This window comes from Cebidichthys violaceus, unplaced genomic scaffold (genome assembly GCF_023349555.1).
Source record: "Cebidichthys violaceus isolate CVI_PGR_0920_01 unplaced genomic scaffold, fCebVio1.0.p SCAF_11, whole genome shotgun sequence".
Taxonomy (NCBI): Eukaryota; Metazoa; Chordata; class Actinopteri; order Perciformes; family Stichaeidae; genus Cebidichthys; species Cebidichthys violaceus.
Window position 1 is genome coordinate 12711257 of NW_027176274.1, and position 22757 is coordinate 12734013.

At 39.8% G+C, this 22757-nt stretch overlaps 4 protein-coding genes across 5 annotated transcripts in view; 1 reads left to right on the top strand and 3 right to left on the bottom strand.

The window, feature by feature from the left end:
- nr1i2 (nuclear receptor subfamily 1, group I, member 2) overlaps positions 1-5485 on the bottom strand; it is a 5938-nt gene extending 453 nt beyond the window's left edge. Inside the window, exons 1-9 of the mRNA XM_068704894.1 lie at positions 5355-5485; positions 4029-4219; positions 2858-2988; positions 2512-2681; positions 2183-2430; positions 1929-2074; positions 787-903; positions 545-650; positions 1-468 (exon numbers count right to left, since the gene is read on the bottom strand). The exon at positions 1-468 is cut by the window's left edge and continues 453 nt beyond it. Of these exons, the coding sequence (XP_068560995.1) occupies positions 312-468; positions 545-650; positions 787-903; positions 1929-2074; positions 2183-2430; positions 2512-2681; positions 2858-2988; positions 4029-4219; positions 5355-5456 (1368 nt within the window). The 5' untranslated portion in view covers positions 5457-5485 and the 3' untranslated portion in view covers positions 1-311. The remainder of the gene's footprint in view (positions 469-544; positions 651-786; positions 904-1928; positions 2075-2182; positions 2431-2511; positions 2682-2857; positions 2989-4028; positions 4220-5354) is intronic.
- A 558-nt stretch (positions 5486-6043) lies between these two features.
- Positions 6044-10968, bottom strand: cfap91 (cilia and flagella associated protein 91). Its single transcript, XM_068704893.1, has 17 exons — positions 10780-10968; positions 10629-10699; positions 9959-10116; positions 9760-9840; positions 9566-9622; positions 9297-9481; positions 9022-9199; positions 8499-8656; positions 8204-8380; positions 7965-8098; positions 7780-7884; positions 7616-7687; positions 7317-7463; positions 7015-7236; positions 6736-6884; positions 6557-6648; positions 6044-6320 (listed from the first exon to the last, which is right to left on the bottom strand). The coding sequence occupies exons 1-17, from the start codon at positions 10871-10873 to the stop codon at positions 6130-6132; spliced, it is 2271 nt and encodes a 756-aa protein (XP_068560994.1). The 5' UTR covers positions 10874-10968; the 3' UTR covers positions 6044-6129.
- Positions 10969-13537: 2569 nt separating this feature from the next.
- On the top strand, positions 13538-20837 carry si:ch211-214p13.9 (cell surface glycoprotein CD200 receptor 1). 2 transcript variants are annotated; one of them, XM_068704895.1, is made up of 7 exons: positions 13538-13913; positions 15081-15122; positions 15704-16009; positions 16235-16498; positions 16698-16794; positions 16893-16935; positions 17028-20837. In XM_068704895.1, the coding sequence occupies exons 1-7, from the start codon at positions 13844-13846 to the stop codon at positions 17115-17117; spliced, it is 912 nt and encodes a 303-aa protein (XP_068560996.1). In that variant the 5' UTR covers positions 13538-13843; the 3' UTR covers positions 17118-20837. The 2 variants fall into 2 exon arrangements, with proteins under 2 accessions (XP_068560996.1, XP_068560997.1); XM_068704896.1 differs by lacking the exon at positions 15081-15122 and having other exon boundaries at positions 13539-13913.
- On the bottom strand, positions 19002-21672 carry si:ch211-214p13.7 (uncharacterized). The gene is made up of 4 exons (XM_068704897.1): positions 21494-21672; positions 20834-20853; positions 20700-20740; positions 19002-20333 (listed from the first exon to the last, which is right to left on the bottom strand). Exons 1-4 carry the CDS (start codon positions 21511-21513, stop codon positions 20145-20147), a joined length of 270 nt encoding a protein of 89 aa, XP_068560998.1. The 5' UTR covers positions 21514-21672; the 3' UTR covers positions 19002-20144.
- Between the last annotated feature and the right edge of the window lie 1085 nt (positions 21673-22757).

Consider the following 22757-nt stretch of genomic DNA (forward strand, 5'->3'; position numbering starts at 1 on the left):
TGACAGACAAAATGTGTACTTACTGTAAGCAAAACAAATAACACATACATGTCAAATCCACCATAATCCAACGGTACTGTAACCACTTAAAACAAACTTTGTAAAACTTAATCCTGCCTTACTCATGGCTTCTTTGATGTCTGGGTGACAGATGACAGTTTACAGCAGGACTAACAATCATCTTTATCTTTTCAGGTGTATGTTTTAGACCATCACTTTTGAACACGTGCACAACAACAACAACAGAATACTTTGCCTTAAATCAATGAGCACAGTCAGCTGGTCCTGTCCATGTACAGTAGATGGCAGTATTAAAAGTCATGACAGGGGTTTTTACTGACCACCTCCATTATGAGAGGCGAGATAATGTCTGGCTGGATGTCCTGGATCTGCAGAACCTGTTTGCTGTACTCCTCAGTCATTGTTCTCATCTCCGTGAGACAGGCCATCACTTTAGGGTACAGCAAGCTGGAGGCACAGAGGAAACAAAGGTGGTTCAGTCTGTCAAAGGTTTCAGTGAGTGAACGGAGAGTATTTCACTCACTGTTTTTCTTGTCCTGTCCTCTTGAAGTCAATCCAGGTTTTTAGTGTCAGTGCCACGTTTTCATGAAGCTTGTCAATCACACTGTGTTGCTGCACACCAGGACGGTCTGATAGATAAAAAAACAAAACAAATCTCTACTAATGAGAAATGTCTGGACATACATTTTTCTGTTTGGCTGGTTACTAATGCACACTGTTTCTAGGGTTTAAATATCAGCAAGGACCGTGATGAAGTGCTGCTACCTGGAGAAAACAGGGACATGGCTTGCATGAGAACGTACTCTTCCTCCTGCAGGCCCAGTTTGCGCAGCGTGTGGTGAAATCTGAGCAGAGGCTCCAGCAGGAGCGGCTGGAAACCCGCTACAAAACAACATGACAGAGATGGCAAGCCAATAATAGACCATGAGACAAGTCAAAACATGGAAATATACTCATTAAAAAAGGATCACACTTTTTGCAGGGGAACCAGAGATGTTGTCTCGTCTAACATGGTGCCTACATGACCCTAAATGCAGCTCACCCACTTTGGTTGCAGATTCAGGTCAGTATGAACGAAGCCTTGAGCTGCTAACCTCAATTTATTTATTTGTCAGCAACAACCCTATATATATTCAAAAAATCTGCAGCCTCAGCTTTTATGTGAATATAGGCTTTTCATTGAATATTTCAGTTTTAAAAGTATTTACTGTAAGTAAAGTATGGGCAATATAGACAAAATTATTATCAGTATTACTTTAACAACGTATTTTTCTGTTTCCTTAGGATCAATATTTATAAAAGTATTAAAGATCACAAGCTAAGAAGTTTTAGTTTTCATCTAATGCAATGAAGACAGGTGCATAGGAAGAGGAAATCATGTGAAAAAGGTTGGATTTTGGCACACTCATCAAAGAATGTTTTTAGAGATGCATCAAAACATCCAAATAGAATAATATTCTGTGTGGCCTGAATTATTTCCCAATCTTATTGTAAATATCCCATTAACATTTTGAGAGACATTGTGCATAGGATCAGTCTTAAAGAGTGTCTGCCAGCCGAGGGAGTACAAAGCTGGAAGACAACGAATGAATGTTTACAGCTTTTCAGTTGATCTTTATAAAAGGAGCAGACCACACCAGTTCGACAACATTCTGGTGAGCTTTCCTCCACGAGTCACGTTACACCTCTTTGAACATGGCGGGTGAGAGAAGTGCACACACTTTCACAGATAAAAAAGTACTTATAAACTACCACTTTGCAACTTCACATACAAAGATGCAAGGCTAATCGACACCAAAACAAGTTAAATGAGAACATTTGTAATGTCTATGTACATTTTCACACTGCACAGTGGATACAGCCAAGCCTCCTCCTTTGAACATATGCAAAAGAATTCATTGGCTCACCTCGTACAGCATCATCTATGCAGTATGTGATATGGCCGCATTCCCAGATGCCTGTGTTTGCGTTGAACACCATGTTGAAGCGGATCTGCATGATTTCAAAAGTGGCTCCCTTCAACAGAGCAATTTGGTCCCCCATGTTGAGAGATCTGTAAGACACACACACACACACACACACACATAACAGTGAGTAAGTTGTTCCACTACATCAATTCTAAAAAAATAAATATTTGATATGCATTGAGGCATACATTTACCGGAAGTCCCTAAGACTTTTGGAGAAACTTATTATGTCCTGAATCATGTAAGTGGTGAGGTCAGTCATGTGTGGAAGAGCCGTGAAAACACTGGCTTTTCTGACCTCTTCGTCCTCGTGGTTCTCTTGTTTTTCAAAGGAACCAGAGAGACTGGGGGAGGAGGAGGGCGAGAGGGAGGGGGAGAGGAAGTAGAGGGAGCTTTCAGACTGGTTCAACTCACTCGCAGGAAGGATGTTTCTATCGATGGGCTGAAAAAATTAAAGCATTATTCAGACGTGAAAACAACGACAAAGACAACACCTCAAACACGCTGGCAGTCATTCACACACCCTGAAGCCACTGAAGCGGTAAAACGCTGAGTCAAATGAGTTGTGGTGGCCACAGAGTAGCTCCTGAATGGTTTCCTGTTGTTGGGATGAAAGCTGTATTGGTGCGCCAAGCATCTTCTTCGACTGGATTCGGATCCTCCGCTCCAATACCTCCTTCTCCGACATGATCACTACAAGGACACAAAACATACCTGCATGTATAGAAATCTGATTTAAAAACAGTTTCACAGAACTAGCACTCCAGCAATTGAAATATGAAATCAGATACTTCTTACTGTCTCAATGTAAATATATACTGTAAAGGTTTAATACGGGATCATATATGTTGTATCCGGATGTTACTTACTTTCTTGGCGCATGCCTATGTCCTGGCATTTACGGAAGCGGCAGGCTTGACACGAACGTCGGTTGTTTTTGTTTATATTGCATTCATTCAGGAACCTACAGCGGAGCTGCGTTGGCCTCTTTATGGCACGTCTGAATGTATTTCAAAAATCCACTTAGTAACAGCTTACGAACATAAAAAAATCACATGCATGAAAACAAACATTATATTACAGCTTTACAGTGTGCGATGTGTGTAATGACAATGTGATGACGTCACACTGGTTTTGTTTCAGATGTGTAAAGTTAGCTGTCCGCACAGGTCACAGGTGACTACTGTGTATCTGAATAAAGGAGTCAATGAAAAAATCTGGAGGCAACACTACTGATTAAACAGTTTGGCCAGTGCATGTATAGCCTAAAGGAATCTTACAGAAACCAAACTGAGCAGACAACTATATTTTACAGTGTGGGTTATTTCACAGTTTTATAGCTCTAATTGAGTTAATTTAATAAGTAATATTAAGAGATATATAATTGTTGATTATTTAACAGCTAATAACAAAAGCAATAGTATAAATAAATCTGAAAGCGCATTGATTTTATTTCACGGCCAACAAATTTACATGTCTCACCGCTCTCATCTTTTGTTTTCAGCAGAAGCAATCATTTTCTGTAAAAGAAAAGCTCTAAGAACCCACAGTACGCCAACAGCTGCTGGTGAGCATTTAGCAGCTAAAGAGACAGATATTTTTCTCAGGAGTTGGTGGAGAGCAAAACAAGCTAAAAGGAGAGTGAATATTTGACTCATGCAGTATAATCCAAGTGTCATTCATCCAGACGTATGCTCAGTACTTCCCAAACATGCATCTTCACTAAAACCTTCTTGCGCAGGCGTGCTATTTTCTTCAATTCATCAAGCTTTTTCTCTGTTGTTGAAAGTTTTCTTGAATAATTCAAGGCAACACGGGTAGAGTAATTGATGTAGAAATGGTAATTTTTGTGGCTGAAGTAGTCCTTTTTCCTTAAAACCTTTTTTAACCTTTCAACCTCTTTTTTGCTTCTACCTATTGTGTGTGTATCTGTTGATCTGGGTAACAAGCTGCTGCATAAATAAGTTGTAATGAATTAAATTCAATTGGATGAGGGATAAGCTGCAGCATGTGTAATATAGAGAAAAAGAACAACCTCACCTGAAGAAGCCCTTGCAGCCTTCACACGTCAAGGCATTGAAGTGGAAACCCTTGGCCAGATCTCCACACACACCGCAGGCTTGGGGCTCCTCATCTTCTGTCACCTTTCCGTCCTCATCCACCACTTCATTGTGCCTTGTGAGCGCTTCTCGGATGCTCTGCACTCCAGTGTCCTTCTGATTCATTCTCCCCTGTGAGGATGATGAGATCATTCTGGCATCGGTAACTCCCTATTGATTAACTTCAATTGCAACATTGTTTATAGATAAATATGACCCTACAAAAAAATCTCCACAAATTTACATAAGTCATATTATCTGCAATAATGAGCAGTGACGCGCTTACCTTCTAGGGCAACAATATTGGGGCTGAATTCTTTCGACAAATGGGTGCAGAATCATTTTTCTTCTATTATATCTTTGAATAAAGGTGCAGTGACGCATGCGTTTGAATGAAGGCTCAGTTGACATATTTAAGACTATTTAAAGCCTTTTGTTGTAATCCATTCCCTGAGGCTAAATGGTCACAGTGGGGAACCATGTCAAACTCCATCAAAGAGCATCAAGTAGCCTGACACCAAGTACTCTGCAGTGCCTTAATTGCCGCAGTGCAAAACAGTGAATAGTGCGCACGCTTTCAACCAGAACCAGTTTATACTCTCATTACGTCCAATGACACATATGAAGTTGATTGATCTGCCACAGTTGTACTTTTATCCAACACTGAAATCAGGCTATAGGTAAGACATATGTGCAAATGGGTAAATATGTATATATTTTGTTTAATAGTTTTGTATAATTATATTTTTGTTTCAAATCTTCAAGCCAGTGAATGCAACTGAACTGACTGAGAGGGACAGACCTGAAGAAAGTGTATTTTTTCAACTTCAAATACGTATTCTCAGGGTCAATGAATGTGCTACTCTATATACATCATTACTCCACTATATGACATTATTAACCACAATCATAATGCGTATTTTATGTGGGCGTACAACCCAGTGTGATGTGCCTTTAAACCGGACACAACCAGAACGAGTAAATGTTTTACTTTCGCTTGCACAACCGTGTGACTGGCAGTGATTGGGAAACGTATCGATTCTCAATAAGCACCTCGCGAAATACATTTTTTTGTTTGGGCGACGCACCTCTGTCGTCATTCTGTTGACTTGTTGGGCAGCAAATTAACATTTTAAATAAGTCGACACAAAAAAACAACAAGTAAAGTGACTCTTTGTCTACCTTTACATAATCTGAAATAGATAAAGAGTCCTTTGCCTGACTAAAGGTCGAGCGTTAATCAAACAGTGATCGAGATTCCACTCACTGATTTGGTGACTCCAGATATCCAACCATCTGTCAGAAGCCCACTGGGTTCCGGTAGTTTCGGATTTACTTTCCGCTCAACAGGTGAGAACGAGTATCGCATTAGCTCTTCCTGCTGGTCGTCTTGTTTGATGTTTCATACTCTGGCTGCAGCCTGCGGGACGGGCCTGTCGGTGGAGGGTGTGGTGTGTGTGTGTGTGTGTGTGTGTGTGTGTGTGTGTGTGTGTGTATGTGTGTGTGCGCCTTTGCCCCCAACATAACGCACCCCTCAAAGGCATCTATTCAGTTTTTAAAAAAACATTTTTTGTATTAGAGTAAAATATGAGAAAACAGAAAAAAAAAATCTCGTACTTTCTCCTTAGTGTTCTCCTAAACTCTACAGTAAAATGATTTAGGGTTGCCTGAGCACCATTGTGACCTCAGTTACTCCAAACATTGATGTAGGCAGTGCTGAGGCCAGAAGGGGCTAATTTGTTATGCATTCTGTGTTGACAATTTTGAAGCCTTGAAAATCAAGCTTTGTTTCCGTTTTCCGAACTGGTACCAGCGTTAGACTTAACAAATATATATATATATAGCATAATACATGCCTTAGTCCAAAGCCCCTATCAGGGAAAATGTGGGGATATACTGAACATTCTAGTTAAAGTAGTAATAATCAAAAGGCTACAATCAACCCATAAACCCACAAAGATGAATATGAAACTTTAATAGTAATGATGAACAACAAATTTAGACATCAGACTGCATTTCAACACGCTATCTTAATCCTCTCTTTACTCTGTTTCCTTTCCCTTCTCCTGCTCCACTTGGCAGATCATCTCCTCGAGGACTCGGTTGGAGGCTCTTTCAGAGGGACAGGTCAAGTGCGACGACACAGGAGTACAAGGAAGGATCCCAGAATGCTCAGCAGTTCCCTGAATGATGCTCCGAGCTGCCTGCAAGTGTCTATGCTGCCTCTGGTGCACTGGAGGAGAGAAATCACAGTTAGACCACTGGTAAAAGCATATCATTTAACTTTATCATGCAATTGTCATTTATTGTTTGTTTATATTAAGGGAAAGGGTCCTAACACGTGGTGCATTTTTATGTGTTTGTAACTGTTGGTACAAATACCATCTACTCATAATGTTCAATCATTTTGACATTGTTTTCTATGATAACAATGTGTGAATACAGGAAAAATAGAAAAATCTCCCAAACCTCTTTGCCTGACAGTGATCTTCTCGACCTCTGGGATGAGGAAACTGTACATCAACTCAGACACAATGTCCTCCGACTGAAGATTGTTTCGGCTAAACACAAATTATTTTTTGTTCATTACCGCTGCTTTGAAATTTCTGAATATAAAACATTAGCAGACATGCTGAAGTATCCATTACCTTTCCTCCATGGCATAAGCGATGTCGTTGACCTCCTTCGCCCTTCTGTGGATCTCCTCTCTGGCCTGCTTGTCAGCTGTCCGCTCCAAGGTTGCTAGGATGATGTCCTCCAAATACAAATCCACAGTTTCCTGGTGCACCTGAACCACCTGTTACACAGTGTTTAGGACACACACACACACATGCAATGCATCAACACCCGTGCACCGCACCGCACACACATACAAACATATTATCCTTTGCACACTCGTAGCTAACAAATGACACATGTGTACACACTTGTCTGAAGATCTCATCTTCTTCTCTGCGTCTGCGCTCCTCCACCTGTCTCCTCCCACTCTCCTCAGCCTCTTGCAGGCGACGGTCTCTCTCAGCCAGAAGTGTAAAGGCATGGATCCTACGCTCCTCCTGGAGAAGAATCAGCTCCTTGGACAAGGTGTCGAATAGGTGTTCAAGCTCGGCACCTACCACTCTGGCCTGAGAAGCCTCCTCTTGAGAGGTCTGGGAGGGGGGAGAGAAGGTGCAATGAGATTGTTTGGAGTTGGTAAAATGTTGTATGTGGATGAGACTATGTTTTTCACCTCATGTCTATGTTTGTCTCTCTGTTTTTTAAGGGTCATCACGAGCTCTTTGTCAGCTTTCTGTAGCTCTTGCTCCTCCCCCTGCAGGGCGTGGACAGTCCTCAGTTCCCGAAGGAGCTCCAGATGGTTCTCCTTGCCCTTAAACATCTGTAAAACAACACAGACAGAAGTGAATAGAGAGTAAATAGAGTCCTTAAAACCTAAGAACATTTAAACATTTCTGTAGGCACTTCAGCCATTAAAAAAAATGCAGGTAAACATGCACACACACATGCATGTGCATGCAGACTTGTTCAGACCTTGTATTGAATACTTCTTCCTCTCAGTAATTTCTGTAAGAGGATGACTGCGAGCTCTCTCTCCTCGTCCCCCTATAGAGGGACACATGAATGAGTTAACATTAAAATGAAACATGTAGGATGAGATAGGTTAATGTCAATTAGAGTCAGAGACATTTGCTGACCTGTGGTGGCTCCTCCACTATGGGAGTGACAGGAGGAGGAACAGGCTTCTCTCTCTTGACAAGAAAACGTGAAGCTTTTTGCTTATTTTCCTCCTCTCGCAGGGCCTGTGGACCAACAATCGGTAATACATCTGTCTGTAGAACGTAAGTGATGTACTTGATGAACATATTTCTTTCTGCTTTACCTTGTATTTTTTCATCAGTTCTATTTCTGGGCACACAGGTGGACTGATCACATTCTTGATGACTTTGGGCTGACATCTTTTCACCCATGGCTTGAGGTCTGAGGCAGAGAGTCCTGCCTCTATCTCCAGCAAACCTATGATTGACAAAAAGTTTAAAGTTTCTTTGAAAACAAATGGATAATGTTGTCTCTGAGATGCTAGTATGGAGATGATCCACACTTCTACTTGAAGATTCAGACCTTCATATGCGTTCAAGTAGTGGCTTTCTAACTCATTGTTGCAGGTGTTCCTGTTGGAGAATGTATCCCTGTGGCTCCGAGGGGCACATGTCTGAATATCCGTATAGTTTTTCACAATGCCAAGTTGCCCTAGCTTCCCCTCCACATTTCTCCTCTTGGCTTCCAGTTTTCTCAGTGCTACACACAAAATAACCATGAAAAAAGATGCGATAGATGAGAGGGAATTTAAAAAAACCTTGAATAATACATTCATGATCAAGATATGGTGTTAGAGCAGAGCCAGCGGTTGTCTTACACCTGGTGTAGTCCTTGTGAATCTTGTGTAGCTTGGTCTCTTTGTCTTTTTGGAGCTTAGAAAATATGTGGTTGAGTCTCTCGCTTGTGATTTCTTTCTGGGCCTCATCTCTTTGCCTCAAGAGGTCCTTCAGCACAGTAAGACGAGCATCTTCCAACCTTGTCGCCACCACAGAAAAACAAAGAGCATGACAGAAGACAGCAGGAACATCAAGGGGAAGGTCACAGAGATTATTAATTAGCCAACATATTAGTCTTGGTTAGACATATATTAGCCCCAAGTACTATGTGTTTGTAGCATTTTGATGATAGAACCTACCTTTACAATGCCATCTCAAGTACACTTGTGATGGCAGAAGGCTTAAGATATAATGCTACTTGGCCAATGATAACAGGTGGCTTAAATCTGTGCCAAACTGCACTAACAACATTTTGGATGAGTAGTGGTTTACTTATCTATTTATGTCTTTTCTTGTCGGAAATAAAAAGTGAAATAACAGCGGTTAAGGTGCAGCACCACTCACTTCTGGATTTCTCCTTCTCTGAAAGCCCACTCTTTGACCTCCATCTCCTCCATCATGCGTCTCCTTTTCTCCAGCTGACTAAGGTCATCCAATGGAGGAAGGGTGGCCTCCCAAGCTCGTTTGGCACGTGCTTGCTCTATCATTTCCACTTCTGCCAGGCCTGCAGGCAGACCACGACCTAACCACCAGTGGGACAGCTGAATATGTCTGGTTTTAACAAGGTAATTATTCATTATAGTCTATTATAGTGAAGATCTGAACAGTTGATCATGTACCCCAAGTTAAAGCTGCCAGTTGCAGGAGTTCTGAGGGAGTTGTCCCAGGTTGCACCACATACTCAGGGCTGTACGGGTCTGTCTGTGTTTCACTTTCCCTGTAGTCTGTCTGGACCCCGACAGTGAAGTGGCTGGGCTGTTCAGAATGCTCAGCATTCTTTCCACCAGAAGATACGAAGTCTTCTCTGATGAGACAAAATGAGAGGATGCACCCTCTAACAGATTTGGCTGGAAAATAAAGAAGCGTGATGAACTAATGTGGTACTTACTTAGGCAACGCAAAAATTGCATGCGGGGGAATCTGCTGTGCAAAGGGAATCAGAGGGCTAAGGGAAACAGAATGGAACACCTCATCAGAGACGCGGTCAATATCTACAGTGGAAACTGTCTATCTTTAGTAAACTGTCATAATATCAGGTTGAGGAAACTGTGTTTCAGTGTAGTGTAGACAGGCCAATCAAACCATTTGAAGAATTTCCAGCGATCAGCTCCGGTCACATGGCACTCCTCCCCTTTCAGCCACGGCTGAGCATTTGGAATAACCCTATCAAGAAGATAATGCCAAGAGACCCAGTATATATGTGTAAAGAGTAACGTAGTTAACCTTGAATTAATACTCGGTACCTGCTGCTGCTCATTAAAATGGTGTCTGTAAGTGTTACCCAGCCAACTGCTGCAATGCCTCCATACGCTGTTCCGTGTGGCCTCGCCAACAATGATCCATAAAGACTGGTACTGGGTCTGCTGGGTCCAGCTGAACAGTATACCGTGGGTAGTGGGACAGGTCACTGAACATCGACTCAAACACAGGCACTCTCCTCTGATGAAGGCAGAGAGAAATACAGTCAGCGAGTGCATTTCACGCTCAGTCTGTTTCTTTATTCTCATGTGTAAACAGTAGCAACTGAGAAAAAATATTGGGTCCTAGTTGAACAGCACAGGTAAACAGAAAGTGGGTCAATTGTGACATTTTGTATTACAATACATGCTTACTTTGTATGCTCTTATCTAATAAATGTATTTGCCAGCTTAAAACAAACACTATTCTGACAATAAATCGGTGAAGTTCTAGATGGGTTTACCGTATGTGTAAACAACTGAGGACAATACTGTCATTTTTAGACAAATCTGTGAGCAACAGATCTTAATCAACATACAACATATAGTAATAAGTTTAACAATACAGTTTGACCCAACATATGTCTCATGTTTAAGAGTTGCTAAGCCAAAGTGTTGCCTTTGACTTGGGCAAAAATAATAAGAGTTATAGAACATTCCTAGGGCTCAACAAAACCAATATGTTGCTGTCGGACACATGTCGACGCAACTTACTATTCGGCCCTTAGACGCACAGACTCTGGACCTGGCATGGTCCACCTCCGATGACACCGTGTACACAGGATCTGTGGCGAGACAGTTCAGTACATTTGTAAACGTAGCTCGCGTCAGCGTGCATTTAACGCTATATTATAAGTATACTTACCATATAAGTGGTCATAAAGCCGCTGTGGCCTCACAACTTTAGAGGCTTCATTTGTCTTAGGATTCGTGCGAGTGACGCTCATTTTCTCGCTCATTTCTGCTTTACTCAACGTGTCTCTCAGACAGCGATACCACTGAGCGGTGTGCTGTTTAGCGATGTAACCATGGTGAAGGTAAACTCAAAGGTTTCAACGTGGGGGGGTTATTATCTGCACAAAACATCGTGTCGTTGAAAGAGCAGGCTTGACAAAAATGGGACTCTACAAATGACGTGGTAGTGCATTACATGTGGTTTTTGATTAAAACGTCAAACGTTCAAGCCAATGTACCGAACAAAACAAGAGGAGAAGTTAACGAATTCCTCCCATGGATGGTTCCGCCCCCTTTGTGTCTCGCCTTACTATTCTTGTAATGATGATACAAAATATACTTTACATTATAAGAATATGTGTGTACTAGTTAACATATAGTCACAACAGTTGAATACAGTACCCCAAAATGGATCAACTAGTCCTAAGCATTTAAATATATGTTGCTTAATGTTATTGTAGCTAGACCAGGGGGGTATAATAGTATGTTTATATGTTAATGTGAAAAGAAATCATGCTTTTATTGAATTATCCTGCTAAGGTGTTTGAATGGTAAAATGACATTTATTCGATTTACTTTCACAAGAGTTCATCAGTCACTTCTTACGTGAGGAAGGCTTGCCCCATTAAGTACAAATGTACATCAGGAGCTTCGTTTGTCTATTATTCTTTTTCAGAAGACATATTCATTGTTTCACTTTTGTTAGAGAAATTCACTCGAAGCCGATGTAAAAATCATCATCACAGGACATTTATTCTTGCAAGAAGGAGACAGAGTTGAAACACATACAAGTCATGTATCAAGGCAGCTCAGAGGTCTGTCTCTGAGTCTCTGATATTTATACTTCGGATAACACACAAGTGCGTTTGCACTGAATCATTTCCATAAAGCTACGTGGCATGTCTTGAACTCGTCCCTTCCGCACAAGCAATACAATCGTCCCTTACAGAAGGTCACAGTGACTGCTAAACGAGGAACATCAGAGATAGCAAGTGTGAAGAGATTTCACACAGTAGCCACAGACTTCACAGAGCCGTGTATGTTAAACAATAAGAACTGATCATTCTAAAAGTTATTTTTATCCAACAACTTTACATCTCTCTTTTTTCTTTACCTCTCATATAGCATATTTTTGGTGAGCCAAAAAGGTTGATTTTTGACATCAACAGGAAGTCTGTGTTATCAAAGGAAACAGCCACAGCCACACACACACACACACACACACACACACACATACACACAGCATGTGGCGCAGAGAGTATTTTTTTCTTTCTCAAAGTTTTTTTTTTGTTTTTGGATTTGAGGAACACAGCTGACCAAAGCAACATTTCTTCACAGCTGGAAAAAAAAGAGCTAGTTTTAGTGCCAAGTGTGCCAGCTCACAGTCAGCTGAACTTATTTCTGTTGAATAAACACAGTCTAATATTAGATCTTAGAAAAAGGAGAACAAGTTTTTGCATGGTAAAAGCTGCATTACTGCAACTATCACTTCCTCACATTAGTGTCACTGTTTTTGAATTCCCAGACTCAGCATTTTATGAAGACGTGCAAATAAGTGCTAGCCGAGCTGTGGGTTGATTTAGTGTTTAAACAGAAGATTTTATGTAGGCCATGCCTTTCAGAAATCGTATATCTGCATTGCATGTTCATTGTCACACTTATGGGCAGAGTGAGAGTACAGTCAGCAGACGGAAACGTTGAGTTTTTATTGTTCATCCGCCCAATCTGATTTCATATGGGGCAACTAATATCAAGGTGTCTCATTGCACGATCTACTCATGAACCACAAACTCCGCATTGAGCTTGCAGATCATAACCACATGCACACAATAACTGCCGAATGCGTTGTTGCCAGTTAATCTTCGATCTGCAAACTGAAGATGGAGTCAGCACCTCTGCTAACCTCTGGCTAACCGTTATAAAGCAAGATGTTCATACACCAGCAGAGACCGCAACCAAATTATACTTATTCAGCACAAAATATTTCTTCTCTAATAACTAGAATAGATTAGTATCTAAAATCTAGCTAAAAGTCACACAGCAACCTTCCAATAAATCCCGCTTTCATGAAGGTTGTAATGTTTGTGTTTTAAACCTTTATAGAGAAGTGTTGATTTAACTGTGGTAACTTTGGAGGCTATATAGATTGTGCTGTTGTTACATTTTATTGTGTTATAGTGAGAGGACGTTTCTGATATTTTGTCTACACTATTTAATGAGGATAGACTACACCTCTTAGTTTAATGCAAATACGTTCAACAACAGCAGCTCCAAAATGCCTATTAACAATCAATAATAGGCTACATGAGCTACATTATTCTTAGTTTGAATAACATCTGAACATTTTAACATTAAAGAAGTTGGGATTTTTTGCAATGCTATTGTATTACACTGTATTAGATGTACGAGCATTCATATAGTAATGCAGTCTAAGCCATGTTGAGTTTTATCTACGATATTATTCATATACAAAATGTGACTGTGTCTAATGTATCTGCTTTGCAACGTTGTCTTGCTTAGAGTGTTCACACACATACTGCTTTGACGGAGTGATATGTGACTGACAAGAAAGGAAACTGGTATCATGTCAGACGTCATCCTGTGTGGGAGAAAAAAGGCAGATGTTTCAGTGGAAAGCGGTTTGGAGAGGGGAAGAGAAAAATGAAGGGAGGGATTAATGAGTCACATGTCCTTTATGTTTCTTTATCATCAGGATTGTCAAGGATGTTCAGTTTGCCTGGACGGGGTGGAGAACTCGCTCGACTCAAACCCTGAGCTCATGGGCATAAATAGAGAAAGAGAGAGAGAGAGAAATTGATAAACTAGGGCAAATGGTAGTCCGGGCAAAACCAGGCAACTCAGTTTTATGTCACTGTAGACGGAGTTCAGGACTGAGGATTCGATTAAAGACTTGATGTGCTTCTCACTGGCGCTGCAGGTTGCCAGTCTACAGAGGAACCTGAAGACAACTGGCGATGAGGCACATGATGTGGATTTATGCTGTGGTTATCTTCGTGTTGTCTGAAGCACGGAGCATGGATACAGGTTTGAACATAAACTCATTTTTCTCACAAGTGGTTTTAGCGCTTTAGATTATTTAGCCTTGGTAAGATACAGCTTTTAGATACAGACACTGTCATTTAGGGGCACACAAAACCTCCAAAAAGATGACCGTGTAAGGAGTTACCTCTGATAATTAGCAACATGGTTCATGTTATTAAAACTACAGAGTCATATTTTTCATACTGTTCAAATGTGTAATTTGTGCTACTCTATAGGCTACTATATATGTGACTGTATTTCCCTTAGCATGCAATGTAACTCAAATATTATACAGCCATAATAATATCGTTCATTACTGTATATTCTGTGACATGTTAGTAATATTTGGATGAGTAGTAAACTGTACATGGTTAGACGCTCTGCATTTTCTGTGAAGTTGTCTGTGGTGTGACTCACAGAGTGTAGACAGTCAGTGGAAAGAACATGCTCTAAGGCCGGGGTAAAGCACACGCCGACAAGGGAGCAACATCTTCCAAAACACATATAGTATATGAAAAAGTTGCCCCATATTTGCTGAATGAACAAGCAGCACGCTGCCACTAGCTTCCTCAGTGGAAATCATGATTTCAGATCAAGGTAACACTATGATGCACATTTCTCCACTGTGTGGTCGCTGAGAGGTGGAAGACACGCTTCTGTTTCAAATCTGTGGTTTTGCCATCCCACTTCTTCTTACACCTGTCAGAAGTAAACAAATCTTAGACCCCCATAACACCATGGAAGTCAGTCATTGAGTCCTGCATTCATCAATGAAGTTCTTTGAACTAGCAATGATAATGTGTACAGCTTCTTCTACAGTGTAGACAGGCACACTGGGGGAGGTTATGAAGAGATTAAATGAAACTACTTTTTTTCTGTTTAGATTTTCCATCCACCAGAATTTTTTGTTTTGTTTTACAAAAGGTCAAAATAGTGCATTTTCTGCCACAACTGTCTGTGATTTAGCCCTGCTACAGCTGTTCAAGTCAGACCGGTTTTAATCAAATCACTTCACACCCTTACTAATACAACCTAACGGATAACTGATGAACCCGTTGATTGTTTCTCTGCTGATAGAACATTTCAGAACAAATCACTAACTGCATGCTTTCTGACTGATATATCTGATTTTACTAACCTTTTCCTCACATCCACCTCCATCTCTCTCAGGATCTAATCAAAGCACACAATCTTTGAACTCCACCGTTTATGGTAAACACTTTTCCCTTTTTCTATCCAGCTTTTTCAGTATCAGTATCAGTAAAATATTAGATACAACTACAAATATTAAGTATACCAATGGCACAGGACTTATCATTATTTAAAACATTAAGTGCTTCTTTTAGTTGAAATATGTTGAAAAAATACAGAAGTTATATCTGAGGAAGAACAGTAGGTTTAGTCCTTTAAAATTGTATTTTATTTTGGAAGGTAATTATGAAATATTAAGGGCTATACCAAATGTTTGCCTGCTTTACAAAAATAGGCTGATTACAATTTGTTTATCGTTCAGTAGCTCTTAGAATACATGTTTATATTTTGTAAGTCCTGCAACGTTAAAAAAATATATAATATAATTTTCTTCCATCTAATAGTTATCAAAGGTTTAAGCCAATTCATCATAACTTATTTATTTTGAGATATTGTAAGTAATATAAATAAAAAAACAACAAATATGATTCATTTTATAACTGTTTTCATCTTTTTTTTTCACCCAAACCATTTAATCAGCCCAGTCATTGCACCACTATGTGCATACATTATATAATGCAACTATCTTTTTCTCTTTTCAGCTGTCAGAAATTTGACTTTCAACCAGGGGAGTGAAGTTAACCTGACATGCAGCAATAAGACATGGAATGAGACACTGTTTGTTATCTGGCGTATACAATTTCAAACCAAAAAACTATGTAGGATATCTTTTAACAATGGCACAAATGATGATTCCTGCAATGATGGCAAATCACTCCGAAACACATCCAGCGCCTTGTCCTACCTTCACATCCCAAACTTCTCAGATACTGACGAGGGGCGATACGAGTGTGAGTCGGTTTACACAGGAGGAAACGACAATCATGCCATCCACGTGGCTATCATAGGTAGGAAATACTTATGATTTCAAGAGCCATGTAATCGATAAGGTTAACTTCTAAAAGGGTCAGTTCACCCAAATCACAAAGATGTGACAAAGATTAATAAAACATACATTTCTGTTTTACTAGATTTGTTTGTGATTTGGTTGAACTTTGGTTGAACTTTGGTTGAACTTGGCTGAGGTCTATTCGGTGAGTCTCATTTCTCTTGTTTCGTCTTCCCTGACCCAGTTCCTCCCAGCATATCAGCCTGGTTATACCATAAAGACAACAAGATGGTGGCAGTGTGCAAGGCCGAAAGAGGAAAACCTGCTGCCAGCATCAGCTGGAGTCATATGGGAAACATATCTTCTGTGGAAACTGTCTCAAAGGGATTTTTTACAGTAGAAAGTCGCCTGGAGCTCCCCGAGGGAATGGACAGAGAAAACCTGAGCTGTGCTATCAGGCACCCACACTGGACAGGGGAAAGGATTTTGGTACCGAAACTCGAAGAAGGTATGGCTTTTGCAGAGTGGACAGTTTGAGAGACAACATTTAAGCTGTGGGTTCAGTGCAGAAGCAATACGTTTAAATAAAGTTGTTTTATTTTTGGTAAACATTGATTAGGTGACATTATAGTGGTTAATAGATGTTATGTGCTGTATTGATACTGCAGATTTTTAACAAACCTTTAATTTTCACTCTCTCACTGCAGGTTATTTCCCTTGGCTGTACGTCCTTATTGTTGTGGTAATCATTGTGCTTTTAGCAGGATTTTTATTTTTGGCACAAAAGAAAATAATAACATTGAGGTAAGAATTTTCATTTAATGAAAAATGACTTACAATGACTACTTGTAAGCTTTTTATGTTGAATCACTGAGCTGGTTTGTGAATCCACCTTTTGCCAGGCGATACCAGCCGTCCGACACCTCACCATCTAAATCGCCACCGGTAGGTAATCTTCTATGTCTGCAGTTTGTAGTTCTGTGTGTTTCACTGCACATTGCTGAGCTTTGTCTGTGACACCTTTCTGGTTATTACAGACAGAAGATGTGGAAGAAGTGGAACCCTACGCCAGCTATGTTCAACGTGTGAACTCTATCTATAATTCATCTGCAGATTTGTTCACATAAAAGCCTGCTCATGCATCACACTCACGCGCTTAAATGCACATGGCTCTTTGTGAGAAACTGAAGGCTGTGAAACTGAGAAATGGTGAAATAGTAAAAACAGAGGAGAGTGAGATGAAAGACTTCCGATAAGGGAGGGAAATCTCTCAGTTTAAAGTCTGCCCGAAGTTACCTCTTGACTGATGGAACAGGGGATGTATCTGATGTCACACACTGGCTGCACTGCACATGCAGCCCACTACTCTCTGTGGGTGTGTGGGTGTCATGGAACATTAATAACTGAAGTTACAAATGCAAGGAATTGCTGAATTGGAAAGAACACCGCCTTCAGCCGGACTAAGTGCGCCAAGACTACAGAACTTTTGATGTAATCATGAAATATATGGGCGGCAATTACATGATCATTATTATTATTATTATTATTATTATTATTATTATTATTATTATTATTCTAACATATATTTACAGATAAATGTGAAGAGATGCTCACCTTTTCACAGATTCTAGCTTTGGTCAACCCAATACGATCTCAATTAGAAAACACAGGTGTAAAATTGCTTCAAGATAATGTGGACAATATTATGTAAGGTATTCATGTAATGTCAAATTATGTAATTGTGTGTATTGAACACACATCCAAATATACTGTTTCCACTGCTAAGCTCTACAAAATAAAAAAGAACACTAAAAAATAGTAAAAGTAATCGAGTACAGGATGTACATTTTTGCTTTTTTTCCACTGTGGTAAATATTTAAAAAGGTTAAATGTCAAGATTACTTTTGTTATCCATTGCAGCAAACTGATACTTGCTTGAACATCCACCCTTTCTCACTCGTTTGAATAATATTAGCACCAGACCATCCTAAGAAATGGTGAGTTTTGGAATTTGGGTCAAGACTCTCATGATGAGTGTAAACCCATTTCTCAAGAAATTGATTTAGAGGAAATGGAAAATAGAAAAAGGACTGTTCTGCCATCTACTGGTGGAGATCAGAAGATAGTCCATCATCATCATCAACATCATGCATCACAGTCCATGTTAAAAGAGCTGTATTCCTGAACATTAATATAGCAGCAAACAACTATCATCTACAGATACAGTGGAGTTATGTCTACCTGAGCAGAGAATGAAGTCGCTCTCTGTATGTATTGATATCCAAGCTTCGCCTTGCTTTGTTGACATAGCCGGGCCGGCTGCGCGTGCTTTAGTTAGTTTAGAAATTGACCTTTGCTCATGACCACCACTCTGCACTGCTCTTGTATGGTGGTTACAGCTGATAATGCTGGAAGCGTTACACCCACCCTCCCGTTCACCCTCAGGTAAACACTGTTAGCTCTGGCTTTGAGCCGACGTTGAGAGCCGTTGAGAGGCAATCAAAAATGCTCCCAATCCTGTATCTTGCATCTTAAAGATAAGCCTGAATAATACTAATATGTACCCATATGTCCACATGTACATTGAAACAGGTTATACTTGATGTAACAATTCCCCTGATACACATGCAGCCAGGGTCTAGACTTTCTATTTGAATTCTGCTTAAAATGGCTGCAGCAACTATAATGTGTTTCATCCTCACACTGATTATTTAGTTGAACAGAAAAGAGGAAACTGTCAAATGCATTTCTGTCCACAGAACACGACACACTTGGACTTGCTTAGTTTATTACTTGTCTATTTCTGGTGAACATATTCACAGCTCTCTGAAATGTAGCAAAGAACCTTACCGAAGGTTTGCCCTTAAAAAAGATTATTGTCATGATTTCTCGCAGATGTTTTCAGTGATTCAGTTGATTAATACAACTGAATAATGAACTAATGTGGTAAAAGGGGTTTTAATGACTGCAAAATATCAATAAAACCACAAAGAAACAAATGCAACTTGCAGTAAATTACACCACTTTACTTTTTTATATCCATCTAGTCAAACAAATCCTGAGGCATTTTCAAAATGCTCGTACAATAAAAATATAAATTATGAAGCCTTAAATATCTATTTGTATTATATCTGGTGCAAAGTTGTTCCCAAGAGCAATGTTACAAAATATGCACAAACTCTGGAAAGCAGTTTGTGGTGTTTGCTGTGGACACACTTTTATAAACATTACATTCTTCCATCATGGATTGGATAAAGTGGCAAAGGCCACAACTGCACACACAATTCTACCATTTTATTATACAAACATTTGAGCCACATTTTAATCTGGGCATATGTGCGTTGTTATTGAAGTCTGGTTCAGGCATCTTGACGTAGGGTTAAGTTTCTGCAACTGTTTGCCTATGGCTACAGATCAAACTTTTATCAGCAATAGAAAATAATAGTGACAGCAGATGTGCTGTTAATATATTAACCATCCTGACTAGGAAGTCACACTTAAGTGTTCACTCTCTATTTACAGGGTTTCATAGCTGCTATTCTTTTCCTTTCATGGTGGAAAAAACACTCTCCCCTATATACCCCTTGCAAGCAAAAACATTTTGAAGATAAACAAAAGCAAATGAAAATAATTTCAAAATTCAACACAAAGTGGCGTTAAGATTAGGATTAGGATTCTCAGTCATTCAGGTCATGTTGTAACTAACAGCTACTTGCTCTGCCGTTTTAAAGACGTTCAAAATAGCTATTAACCTCTTGCATGAGTGTCAAAAAATGGCCAAACACCAAAGCTATGTCCAAAATTCATACTACATATAGTATGTATTACATAGTAGTAGTGCACACACCGACAAAACCAATTGTTTCTGCCAAAGTGTTTGCAATCAGAATTATTTGACACATGACAAATGTGGTGCAAGTTTGTCTTCTTTAGAAAGGAACAAGACAGTTTTCTCAATAGTGGAGCGAAACATGAGGGGGAGTGATGTTTCCGCAACCACCTGCTGTTGACTGTGGATGTCTTTTTCTTCACTTTGTCACAGTTTCTTCATTGAAGATCAAAATTTGATTAACAGACATTCACTTTGTCCTGTTTGTGGTATCTATGAGTCCTACTTCTTGCAAAAGTCAGAATGAACTTCCCTTTGTTTCAATTTACCCCATGAGCACATAATCATCTGCGCCTTCGTCTTTAGATGAGCACTCAGACACACGTTCAGGTTGACGTGCTGCTGGGACATGAACTGTTGCATAGTCACAATCATCATCAGTGGTGGCTCTGCTCCTACTTGATCCTTTGGCAGTGCTATGGTCAATAGAGGCATACGTTACATCCTCGTGAGGCTGTCATGAGATAATACAAAGAGTAAGATGTAAATCCTGAACATGATTTATGTTACACATCATTATTTATACTTTTTTTCCACACAGAACTACTGCAACCAGCACTGAGAATTGTTTGATATGGGTTGTGGTTATGACTTCCTGTAACAGAAATAAACAGCCTCACAGTTTCTTTTACAACAGAGGCCTCACATTAATGTTCACCCAGTATGCAAATCTAAGGAGGCAGCACCTCGGACCGGGCTATCATAAAAGCATAGGAACACCCCTGTGTCCCATGAAAAGCTGGAGCTGATAACTATGAAGATTTATACTATACTATATATTAAACAAAAATAGACTCAACATTGATGTGGGCAGGTGTACCTTATTATGTGTGCTGCTGTTTCCATCTGCTGCATAATCACCTGGAAGAGAAAATGTAAATATACAACGTGTAGCAAAACTGTATAAAGTCTGTATGCTAAATATTATCAATGCTATAATAAATGTACTTTTACCTTTCTTGTTCTTCTTTATTCTGACAGTAGAACGGATGATGAAGACCACAATAAAGATGCAATCATCCAGAGCATTAAACAGAACAATAAAACTCATTAGTGTGGGATAAACTGACTGAAAATGTTAGTTTAACTTCCTAGGCTAGAGGCGTAGGTTTTTACCCCACAGCAGTATTTCCTTGACAGTTTAAAAGATGATGTTTGCTGCAACAGGAAACACTTCAGATATGCAACCCACATCTATCTATGACCAACTGTGTACTGTATGTCAGCGACTAACAGCACAGGTCGTGGAACTTTCCATGTTTCTAGGTCAACGTCAACATTTTATAACGATACAAACTGCACTGTTATATACTGTCAATTCTTTAAGTTGGACACTGAGTCTGTTCTTATCACCACTATTTCCTCATTGAAACAAATACACAAGCTGCTTGACATGGGGCCAAAATACAACAATGTTTCATTTAAACACGTGCTTCCAGCTCTTTTATATTATTTTTAAAAAGTGGTCTTTCCCCACAGTTTCTTTTAATGTTATCAGTCTTGTTTTAGGTTGTCAGTATACACTTCCAGGAAAGCTTTAGAGCCTAATCACCACCTGCTGAAAAGGCGTGTGAGGGTGCCTTCTACTATGCGCATCTAAGGATGATCACCTACCTTGAAGTGCAGTTTCCCATGATGTGCCCACAGAGTCTGGATGTTCACACTGTATTCGTCAAAAGGCGGCAGGTTCAAGTGCTTGGTTGCTATTGCAACCCTAAGCCTGACAGTGTTATAGACACTGATATCGCTCTGCTGCACACGAGCTGGAGAGAGAGTGAGTGTGTGTGTGGGGAGGGGGGGGTAGATACTATACAACAGCCTTTTGTGTGCCAACACACACACACACACACACACACACACACACACACACACATATACATGCAAATACACACATAGCCCAGTCCAGCAATTTTTACAAAAAAACTGTAAAACTATTATTGCTGTCGGCTCTTTTGCATGATTGTGCAAATTTTCTTGCTGAAGAATATGAGGAAGTCACTGACATTGTGGAAACTCGGTCCAGTTTACTTTACAAACTGCGTCTTTGTTAAGAGAAACAGATCTTTATGGATGTAGTGATGATCATTCAGTGAGATTTCTTTAATATGCAAAATGCAGTAAAAGCAGTTTTGGAAAGTCTAAAAAAAGCAACGTAGAATGATGACGTTCACTATTTTAAGTTTTGATAATTTCATCTATCAAATATCAGATGTTTGAGAGTAGGTACATTTTAAGAAAACGTACACTGTACATTCACTAATTCCATGTATTAAAATGCAGCAGATGGTATCACATTATACACTGGAGGGCACTGTTGGAGCAGCCCGAGTGATTCTCAAACCGGTGAGCAGGAACATGACTTCAGTCTACTACAGAAAGGTAAAATTGCATCTGGTTGCATAAAAAAAAGCAAAAAATAAAAAACACTGGACAGTGCCATCAATGAAATACATTCACATCCACCAATCATCGACACCTGTGACGAAAACAAATAATGGTCATGTATATTTCACCTTTTTCATCCATGGCTCCTGAGCCACTTTAGGACAACATAGGAGTGTTGTTGGTTGAGATGATGAAACTGTGTCCCTGAAAAGTTGATCTCCAGTTCCCTGACAAGAAGTGTCAAGTTCACTCAATAATCTTGATAACTACGTGTCTCAGTTTGTGCGCTGAGAATGACCTACATCTGTGTAAAATAAACATTTCTGTAACCGTGTATTGCGGTATCAAATTGCAAAGATAATACACAATAGCAATTTTCACTTGTGTGCACAGCGTCAACTGTGTTTTGCCATGACATATTGAAATACACACATGCAGGGTGGTCTTTGAAAATATGTGGGAGGACAGGAAGTGGTGAGCTTGTCACAAGTGA